General features: G+C 40.1%; 1 protein-coding gene across 1 annotated transcript; it reads right to left on the bottom strand.

Annotated features, from left to right (window-relative positions):
• Positions 1-876: 876 nt before the first annotated feature.
• On the bottom strand, positions 877-3,481 carry LOC116256020 (expansin-A6-like). Its single transcript, XM_031632141.2, has 3 exons — positions 3,271-3,481; positions 2,828-3,146; positions 877-1,557 (listed from the first exon to the last, which is right to left on the bottom strand). Exons 1-3 carry the CDS (start codon positions 3,407-3,409, stop codon positions 1,248-1,250), a joined length of 768 nt encoding a protein of 255 aa, XP_031488001.1. The 5' UTR covers positions 3,410-3,481; the 3' UTR covers positions 877-1,247.
• Between the last annotated feature and the right edge of the window lie 7,482 nt (positions 3,482-10,963).

Genomic DNA, 10,963 nt, shown 5'->3' with positions numbered 1-10,963 from the left:
TTTTCATGGCCGTTGTTCTTGTAAAGTTTGGTGGGTAGGATTACTACCAGTTTTCCTTTTTAGACTTTCTCAACAGAAAAAAAAAAAAAAGAGAACTCACAAGAAAAGTTTATGTTTGTATTAAAATTTTATTGTAGTTTTTTTCATTTATACAATTTTTAAAAAATAAATCAAAATTATATAACTAGTGACGCTTAGGTAGGGTTTTACCAACCCTTCACACCCACTGCAGCGACTCTGCCGAAACCGCGTGAAAACTTTGATTTGAGTGGACAGAGCAGGGAAAAGATTCCAGGACGTGTAAAAAGAGGTCAGAAACAGCAGCCCTTTTTTCCTTTTCTGCTTTGACTTTTCTTTTTTCACTGCCCTTATCTTCATACTAGATATGCATTCAAAGCATCCCTCCTAAGTGTAGGACATACGTCACAACTATATCCAAGTAAATAATGGGGAGCTGGACTTGAGACCTTTCCACTAAAAAATCTCGGAAAACTTCACAATAAAAGATATCCCAATATTAGCACAAAGACATGTTTGAAACTTATTGGTACTTTGGTTCGCAAGAAACAGATTCCCAGTTTTCTAACTTGTCAATTTTTGGATTCAAAACAATCGTGTTTCTTTGGATCAACCGACTTAGTTTAAATCTCGTTCTTTCAATCTTTTTGGGAGGTGAAAATTCGCTAAAGCAGCGTGAAACTTTTTTTCATCCTTTCTTTTCTGTTTGGCAACACGCCAAGTCTCTACACATGATTGCCAGCTACGACAACCCATTTCCTAATATTTCTTTTCATTTCACCTGGCAGGTGTTGAGCTTTAGATGACCACATAAATGCAAGAAAACAAACAAAATTAAAGCTTTACCGGACTATCATGTAGGAAACACATCTAAATTAATAAAAAGTTATGAACCATACAGTTGATTCATCACCAAAGTTTTACATAACATATGCCATAATCATAGAAGATAAAAAGAACTATATTATGACACAATCCTTGTCCAAAATCTCCGCCGCTGCGGGCTGCGTAAATTTGACAGCCACTTCAGCCACTTCACCACCGCCCCTGCCGCCGCCATGACTTCCAAGTAACAGACAGTCCCTCGTTCCCTCTTTCTTTCACCAAATCATACCCCTATAACACTTTCCTATTACATGCCTAATACAATACAGAAATATGAGAAAGCATGGACGAAAATGGTACTCTTGTCCGAGTTCGTCCATTGAAGTTCTCCCTCTATTTTTCAATCAGACACGGAAATTCTTGCCGACGAAGGTCTGGCCGAACTCCCAATTGGCAGGGGCGATGTTCCAGGAGGTGGAGGTCCGGAGGTCGCTGCCGGTGACCCTGAAGGAGATGGTCTGCCCAACGAGCACTGCGTTGGACTGCCAGTTCTGGCCCCAGTTCCTGCTCATGGGCATCCACCCGGTATTCGACCCCTTCACGCTCACCTTGACGATGTCGCCGGCGCCGGCCACATTTGTAATCAGCACCAGGTTGAAGTACCGAAACCCATTGATTGTGAACCGGATCCCTCCACTCTTCCGGCACGGCACTCTGTTATGTTGACAACCAACGTTAGACAACAAATAGGTGAAAAAAATCCGTCAGATTGAAGAGGGAAGAAGAATGCCGTCAATTTTGAGCCATTAATCTGGAAAAGACAAAGTTACAAACTAAGATCTGTTTTAGCACTTTATTTCTCTCTTTTCATTTGCATTTGTATCAGAGGAAGCAATTTCTATTTGCATCTATTTTCAACTCGGATAGATCTATCATGCAATCCAAGCTTCAGATGCAAGTGAGAGTTCACACCTGACGGTACCCAAGCTCTAAGGACATAGATCGGGACCAAACTTAAACTAGATCCGAACTTAGTCGTCTGATTTCAACAGGAAACGTTCTAGCGGGCGAACCTGAGCCTAAATACCATCTGGATCATACTTGAAGGATCCATATCCATGAACTTGCCAAATTCGAATCAGATTTGTAATTTAATAATTTTTGTTTTCTTTAAGGGCCTTCAGTCAACTTCAGATGGTCCTGTAAAATCTTCAGAGATTCGGTTGCTATCCCAAAAACCAAGAAATTTCAAAGCCTGAAAACAGAGCATCCGAAAGAAGAAAAACGTTTAGCCAAAATTTTATGTGATTTAAAAGAAAAAATCTCTCTCAAGATTTATCATCAAGAAACACCCACAATCTCAGTGTAGGGTCTGTGGTCTCTTCTCAAACAAAATTAAAAGTTGCCATCATCAGAAAAAATTCCTGACCCTATATCCACTATCTGCATTGGACGCATCTACTCCCACCACTGCGGTACTGCGCGTTCCACTAACTGGAGATCGTACTCCGGCGAGAAATCCGGCCATTACCGGGAAACGACAAAGTTTGACAAAGACAAGACGCAGCCCAAAAGAAAAAGAGAAATCCAACTTAGAAAGGAAGGACATCAGAACCACTTTCCCGGCGAGATTCGAGCCAAAGATGTATTCTGGAAAACGAGAACCCAGCAAGAGCTCAGAAACGAACTGCATCTGAACCCGCATTACTGCAAGAAAGAAAAAGACGAGGTGTCCGATGGAAAAACCAGACTGAAGCACGTTCTGGCGGAAGAGATGAGCAAATGGCTCATCAATATCACGCACATTGCACCAAAAAAAGCAAAAGAGAAACAGGGGAATGCAAGCGCCAAAAAGCCATAAGTGAATGGACAAAATTTACGCTGTAGTCTAGACTGCCAAAAAGTACGGAAAAGAAGGGCTTAAAAAAAGTGAAGAAGTGAGCAAGTAAGAGATCGGAGGAAAGAGGGGAGGGAGAGGCCGAACCTCCGGTATGCAACGGGAACAATGCCGGCACGGTACTCCGCGATCTTGAGGAACATGGGCATGGCGAGGTCGAAGTGGGGGCGGGGAGGGTTGCACCAACCGCCATTGTCGCTGGGAAGGGCGAAGTTTGGAGGGCAGAAGTTGGTGGCGGTGATGAAGATAGAAGGGCTTCCCGGGTGGCACCACCGCGGGTCGTCGGCGCACTTGATCTCGAAGCAAGCCCCGCAGCTCAGCCCGTCGTTGAACAGCGCCGTGCTCAGCGCCGCCGTCTCGACCCCGTACCCTTGGCTATACAGGTTCCCGTAGCCGCAAGCCCCACCTGAACCAGTAGCAAAGCCCACCAACAAGAATGGCAGGGGAGCAAAAACGAAACCGTTAGAAAACTACTTTTCACCGGTTATTAACGGCTTAAAAACAGAGAAAAACCGGCTTCGGAGGGGTACCCATGGTGCCGGAGGCGTCGCTGCCGCCGTAGAACGTAGCATGGGCACTCTGCCAGTCGCCGCCGGTGTAAACTCCCGGAATCCTCGCCGTCGCAGAGGGCGAATGGAGGAGCAGGAGGCCGAGAAGAAGAATCATCATCTTCACGTACACGAGATTTGTTTTGTGCAAACGTTAAGAACAAGGCGGGAGGAGGGCAGTGAGGTGCAGGCCAGCGCAGGTGGTGTATTTATGGAGACGCGTCAAGGATAAAATAGGAACAGAGGAAAATAATAAGCAGTTTGGTAAAAAATGGAAAAAAAAAACTCCGAAAAAAAATAAATAAGCCCACCTGGACATCTGTGCCCCTCCGCCGGTCCTCGCTATTCGCAAACCCTAGCCCCCCCAATGGCACTTTAGCAAATGCGCAGAGACCGAGGGGGGCTTTGTAATCCAGCGAAAGGTGGGTCCGAAGAAAACTCCGACTGGGCGTTATCGACGGCTGAAATTCGGTGGCCTCTTCACGTGATCTACGGTGAAGGTCGCTCGGAGGAAAAAAAAGGACCATCGGCGGTGGGGCCCTTGAGTTTCGCGTATTCATCGGTCCTCGTTTCACGGCCACTTTTAACCCTAAACGGGCCCCACGCTGTAAAGGAGATTGGGCTGCCCTCTCGTTATTACATTTTTGTCCTTCGTTCTCCTTTCTCATTCGCATTTTTTCCACCCAAGATTCCCGGTAAAAGATGAGGGGGAAAAAATGGTAAAAGTAAAAAAAAAAAGAGGGCTGACCCATGCCCATGTGCAGCAGGTAAGGTAAGGAGTAAGGTGGTTTTGCCCCTCTGCTTTGGCCTACGAGTCAATCCTGTCCTTGCCTACCACTCCACGTGAGTTGAATAATTGTTGCGTAAACAAATAAATGCACTTAGATATATATGTGTGTGAAATAGTAACCATAAAAAATAATATTTCAGTTTAAATAAATTTGATCTCAAAGGGAGTTTGAAAACTAAAATAAGAGTTACGTTTAGAAAATAATTTCGGGAGACCAGGCATTTCCGCTACTGTATACTAGCTGGAACTTAGAAAATATTTTGACCTATTAATATTCTACATAATGTAGTTTTTCTTTAAATTTTATTGTTGCGTTTTAATTGTTTTCGTTTCAAAAGCAGAAGATGCACCGAAAGTTTTTTGTCAACAATAAAAACACACGTGAGTTTAACAATGCGCCCCTCCAATATTTTGTTTTCTATTGAAAGGGTAGATGATTTTCATCCGGTCAACTTGTAGTTAGGAGTGCGGTAGAAGTTAAACCACCATGTTCACCTGTAAAAAAATATATTCAAAAGAGCGCCCAAAATGTTTAGAAAATATCTTCAAAAACACTTCTCACGATTTAAGAGTTTGTAAAATTGCACCTAAGTTTCTACTATTTAATAAAAGCGAACAACTATTTCACCTCTTGCCAAAAGAGTCCTTTGTTTCTCTTTTTCTTGGCTTCAAAATCCCGAATAATGCCCCCAAGGCCTATGGCTGCTGGCAGTTAGCAGCCACTTGATTTTTTAGTTGGTATACTTTGAAAGAACTGGAACAAGTTTGAGATAGGTTGCTAAGTTTTTGAAATTCCAGACACTACCAAGGTCAATGATTTATTTTCTTTTATATGTTTTTTGTGTTACTGCTAGAAATATAAAATGTAAATTATTTTTTTGAAAATCCCTTAGTAGCAATCAAGATTGTAGATTAAAGAAGCCGATTCGACATAATAAGTCGATTTCGCTTCTACTTTTCCATGTCATAACCCTTTTCAATGCGGTTGATCACTTCTTTTTGTTAATGGGAAACGAGTGATCGTGATGGAGATGGAAGACAGGAAGGATAGAAGTTAGGCTTATAGGGACATCGAGTTAGGAATTCTACGAAAGATGACAACGAGCGTCACAATCTCTAAACCCATTTTGGCTGAGTCTTCAACGCCATGATGCAGTATCTTCAGTATCGGTTTCCGTACCGTCTCGGTATATTTTAAATTGTGGCAATTCTCTTTAAGAATAAAAACTAAAAAGTGCATAATTATTGGACAAAACGATCAGTTGATACAGATTAGCTTTAAATGTGTCCCGTATCGGGCTCCAGGACCGTCTCGGTGAGAGGTTCGGGCCGAAATGCATCGATGTTGATGACGTTGCTTGTCGGGAGTGACAAAGACAGGCAATGAGGAGGAGACGCTTTGGACAAGTTGAGTCGCATTGGGTTCTTGTTTGCCGATAACGTGGTGAGTTTGAAGGCTGAGAGACCAAGGAGCGTGCATCTCGACATCGCCAGGCGGTGCACATGGCCCCTGTTTGGACCAACTGGGATCGTGACTTCAGGATCTTTTCGGGATGCATGTTTCTGCATCCATATCTGTTTGGAAACTCATACTCCTTAGACAGAGAAACAATAAAATACATTAATATTATGTGTTTATTCATGTAAATTTGGTTGGCAACAGTAGATATTTATGAGGAAAACTGTATATTTTGTTTTGGTAATAGCTATTGTATTTATTTTGTTCGCATTGAATTATATGTGTGTGTGTGCTCGCACACGCATCTTCTTTAAATTATTGTGTGTATCATGGGATTTATGCCTCTCCCATACTTGCACCCGTGTTTATGTCGTACGCCGTACCTGCACCCATATCTAAAATGATATATGAACAAGGTGTTGTTGGGGCAACTAGAAAGACAAGGCTTTTAGCATACAATGAATTAAATGTAGTACATGTTGAAGGAGCTGTACTAACAATGCAGGAAATTAAATACTTGCCAGCAAGAGCTTCCTTAGATACTTGGTCTTTTGAATGGGGTTGTCCGAGTTGAGGCTAAATTTTTTTTATAAAGTAAAAAGATATCGAACAAAAATTTTTGAGCTCCTGTTTGTAGGTGAGCGAGAAAGAACTCCAAACGAGAACATGCATGGTAGAGTAGGCAGATGAGAATCGAACGCATCGTGCTGCCTGCTGTCCAGTTACACTCCAGCTGCATTCCATGTTCACCTAGATTCCAAAGACATCTCTTTGTTGCTAAGCGTGTTGATTATTCACATGTTAAGAAAGACATCAGAGACGGTGGAAATGCTGCTTAAGTAAGGGTAGAGCCAAGGTAGAGCTTGCATGGGCCTAGCCTCGTATCAAAAAAATCTTTAAAAAAAATTATATGTAGATTATAGAAAATTTCACTTGTGTTGTATAATAATTTTGAAAAATTATGTTTTGGTTTTACTCAAAATTTAAAAACTTTAATTTGACTCTCTTGATAAAAAAAATTTCTAAATATGAGTAAAACGCCGTATCAGAATCAAAGTAAACGTGTGACGAAAATAAAGTGCTTTAACAAGAAATTTTACTGAAATAAGTAAGTCAAACAAGCTGGGTGTCGGTTTGTTTTTCTATTCCCGAGAGTGCGCGGTTCGATTTGCGTGACGCGCACTCCGAACGGCGTTCCCTACGAAATGCGGCCCCTCGGAAGTGCTTCCTCTAACGGGGAGGTCAGCCTGAGAAAAGGGAAGATGGCGCTTTTGTAACTGTTCAAAGCAACGGCAAATTTTTCATTTACAGACTGCGCTTCTTCTTATTTCTCCTTTTACGGTAAACACGTTTTCTTTTAATCTTTTGTAGAACGACTAACTTTCATCGATGAATGCCAAACTAGAAGTTAAGTTTATAGAGCAACTTGGGTGTTACGTCTTTTTATAAGGCACGGTAAAAATATTTAAAACATTATATTAATATCGGTCTTCATAGTAGCAAATAACTTTTTGGAGTTTTAAATTGTGAGTTTTTTTTATATAATACGGTAAACTTGAAAAAAACAAGAAAATGTAAAAAAAATATAGTAACTTTTAAAAATTTCAAAAAAATAAAAATAAAATTTTTTAATAAGTGAGAAACTAATAAGTAGATTCACAACAAATAAAAAATAAAAAAAACCTTTTGGCATTAAAAACGTGAAAATTGCATTACAAATACATTTTTTTCATTTTTTATGTTTAAAAAAAAACATGAAGTTTTAAACGGTCATTTAATTTATCACGTTTTTTTCTTTTTCTTTTTTTGAAAAAACGGGTTTTTGGTGACTATTAACTGGACATGTTAAATGAAAGTTGTGCTCTATGGGTTCAACAATACAATGGAAGGTTGCATTTTGTGAGTGGATGAGAATTCAACTCATCGAGAGAGAGGGATGCCTCAGAGCTACATTTGCACTAAATGTCAATTAGAACATCCCTTGTCCTGGCACGAACCAGCAACAACTGCTAATATATTTCACGAGTGTGTCAACACCCCTCCAAGCAATGAAAGGTTGCTTTTGAAATTACAATGGCAAAAGTGCGCTGCTTAACTGAAGATTTTCGAAAATCAAGTTGGCTTTCATTAGCTCGACATGTATGACCCACAGATATTTTGATCTCCGTTAACGAGGAATTGTTTTCTCTTTAGCTCAAGGGCAAAAAATAACGGGGTCAAAAGCTGTCACGGCTACTTAACTTACACCGTTCGTGTCTCTTTTTTTCATATATGTCAGACTCCGACAAAATCATTTTTATAATTCAGCTACTGTTCATAATTTCAAATATAAACCTAAAGCCTTTTATTTTCATTTGACTGCCTATATTGTACATAAAGAAAGACAAAAAACACAAGTTAACAATTTTTTAGTAAAGCGGGTGGTTTTGTCTTCGCGGCCTCAAACAGAGGCCCATGTGCGCAGCATGTACGATCACAGCAGTCATGTGCCACGAGATAGATAGAAAGAGAGAGAGACGTGGGTATGGAAATGGGTCGGTAAAATCCGATTTACCAATTCCAGTCTGAACCCGTTTAATTAAATTTGGCAAGAGGAGAAGAACTTCTTCATTAATTCGACTTTCCATGGATCCAGATTTGAGTCGGAGTCTAAAATTCAATGAGAGTTCGTCTCCATTATACATAAAAGATGAGTCTTACTCTTATCAGATTTCAAAATGAGTATCAAATAAGTTTGGATCGGTGTCCAAACATCATAAAAGATTGAATTATATCAAACATTATAAACGGTAAATCTGACCTGAGCCAGGCTGTTTGCATCCTTTCCAGTGTTTCCCTCTCCTCTTCTGATGGAAACGCGCGTTTTAAGTTAACCATGGTAAAATTTGAATACTTTTCCGGTGACTTTTTATTATATTATTAAATTTGGAGTGCCTTTCTGTAAAATATATTCTTTAATTATTAGGCGTGGACTCGTCCGAGGAGAGAGGGTATAGTTAATGTAACCGATCTGCATTTCTCAAAGGACGACGATCATTAGGGCAACAAGCCCAAGATGGCGGATCCTAAAATTCTTTTTTTTTTTCCGTTTTTAAAAGTTGTAAAAATGAAAAAAAAATACTGGGTTCATTGACATGTTTGCAGTAATATCTAAAATGATAGTCGGCTTGTGAGAAACTTTTTGGGAATTACAAGATCGTAGAATTGCAGGACACTGCACGTTAAAATAGTGAATCACAAACAAGTGAATGCTATTTTATATGAAATTCGTATAACATAACATGGGAGATTACCATTTAGGGATTATTTTTTCGGCTATAATTAAGAAAGAAGCCTCAGGTTTTTTTGTTTTCTTAACTGAGCCTCATTTCCGCTGACAACTTCTAGACACGAGGTCTCAGTTAAATCTAATCGCTGCAGAACGTTTTTTGGGTTTTATGTTTTCACATCCTTCCAGTTTGACGAGCTTTCCAATAAAAAAAAAGGGCGTATCATTACATGTTTTACATTTAATCTCATCGAGGTTTTAAACTAAATTATGAGCCAACAGGATAAAGGAATAAAATTGTATTTCAAATACAAATATAACTAAATAAGTCCGTCATAGGAGGATAGATATGGTTATTTTAATCGCACCCCCGATCAATGATTTTCATTGTGTTTTTTAATTGCACCGCTTTTGAATGTAGCCTTTTGTGAGATCAAATCTTAGATATAATAAAGCAGAAATCTACAAGGACTATTACTACATACTCTACGTAGCCAACAGTGGTAGGTGGGTCTAATAAGATGGAACCTTTAAAAAGGCTGAGGCGGGTCAAAAGCAGATAAAGAGAAAGGAAAAAAAAACAGGAGCAATAAAAAGGAAATAAAGAAAAAAAAAGTAGAAAAAAGAAAGGAAAATCATTTTGGAACTTTTTTTTTTTTTGAATTGGGAGCTATAAATTAGTCCAAAAGGGTGGCTGTCTGAAGACTTAGATGCTTAGGCACGTTTTTACAACATATTTTCCGTTCATCAACGAAACGGGTGAGAAGTTGCCTCTCAGTACAAACCCATAATAAAAATAAAAGGAAAAACATGCATAAGAGAGAAAGAGAAATAATTAGCAAGGTATGTTGTGAGAGAGACATAGTAGTGTAGTTGGGCTCCTCCAACTGCAACTGCTAAGTCAACTCTCTCTCTCTCGTACGTACATACGTATATATATATATATGTCATTTGCAAGGTTTTGTGGATATAAAACTATTGTACACGTTGAACTTATGAATGTGAAACGCGTGAATTGTTTAGTAGAACTTGAGATTTAGGTCATGTGATTGCGATACACAAATTTTATTTTGGAAAAAAGGAAGATCGGAGTTTTTTTTTTCCCTTTCAAAAGCAAAAGTTTATTTAAAGTGTCCGTGAATTCGAATTGTACAATTCTACCTACCGTTCCATCTCCATTCGTACCACATTTAGGAAAATCTTTGGCCGCATAGCAACAGGAAGTTGGCTCGGAGATGTCAACGAGGGTTGGATCCATGTGATGGGTTCCAACGACTGAGTGGGTCAGCAGAAAGAGAATGGGATTGGTTAGTTAGGTGCTACTCAGGGACATGGTGCGGCACCAACTTGGGTGGTCCTCCTTGTAGCAATCGCAGGAGTTTCACGCTAGCTTATAGATCCAATATCCGTACGAAACCGTCCAAAACCAATTACGATCCAGTTAGTTGGCGTCTCTACATCAGCCGGTACCTCTAGCTAACTTAACTAACAGAACCAGACCCGGACCCACATTTCTCTCTCTCTCTCTGGCCTGCCTAAATCGGATCCTCATAGCTACTGGGTTAAATCGTCTCTCTTACCACCAGTATCTGGGTGGAGTTGCTTCCAAATTTCTTAGTAACTTTTTCGACTGGGTTAAAAATTATTAGAACTACAAAGTCACAGAAAAACTCTGGGGATGGCGGTGGTGCTACAAGGCCTTAAGGGGAATAGATTACCTGGTTGAGCTGATAGCGTGTTAGAACATGTTGCCTGTTTGATTCCGTGGCCGCTCCTCTTCTGTGTCTTATAAAAAGAGATGGAGTACTGTGTCGAGCTGATTCCTCCCCATGCACCATTACTGCCGTTAGACCCTTTCGGGGGCAGTGTGGCAACCCCTTCCTCGTTCGACTGTAAGGGTAGAAGGTAGATAGTCAAAGTGATAACAGAAAGGAGTTGCAGTCGGTGGTTATTAAGATGCTACCGACGGTCAATAACAATGTGGTCGAAGAGAAAAAGGTGAAAGTAATGGCAGTCATCATGGTGAAGATAGTAATAATGGCAAGGTAATGGTGAATGGAGGTGAAGGTAAAAAAGGGGTAGTCAAGGTAGTAAAAAATTGGTAAATCCAGCATAGTGGTAGACTGTCGTTGAGCATAATTTACTGATGGAACTCAAA

This window comes from Nymphaea colorata, chromosome 6 (genome assembly GCF_008831285.2).
Source record: "Nymphaea colorata isolate Beijing-Zhang1983 chromosome 6, ASM883128v2, whole genome shotgun sequence".
Taxonomy (NCBI): Eukaryota; Viridiplantae; Streptophyta; class Magnoliopsida; order Nymphaeales; family Nymphaeaceae; genus Nymphaea; species Nymphaea colorata.
This window is presented reverse-complemented; position numbering and strand designations above follow the sequence as displayed.

What these genes read in the sequence shown, in the direction of transcription:
- LOC116256020 (XM_031632141.2), bottom strand. Translation starts at nt 3,409, where the DNA reads ATGATGATTCTTCTTCTCGGCCTCCTGCTCCTCCATTCGCCCTCTGCG. An exon ending in CGACGCCTCCGGCACCATGG is followed by an intron (nt 3,147 to 3,270) that starts GTACCCCTCCGA and finishes CTACTGGTTCAG; the next exon opens with GTGGGGCTTGCGGCTACGGG. An exon ending in GTTCCCGTTGCATACCGGAG is followed by an intron (nt 1,558 to 2,827) that starts GTTCGGCCTCTC and finishes TCAACATAACAG; the next exon opens with AGTGCCGTGCCGGAAGAGTG.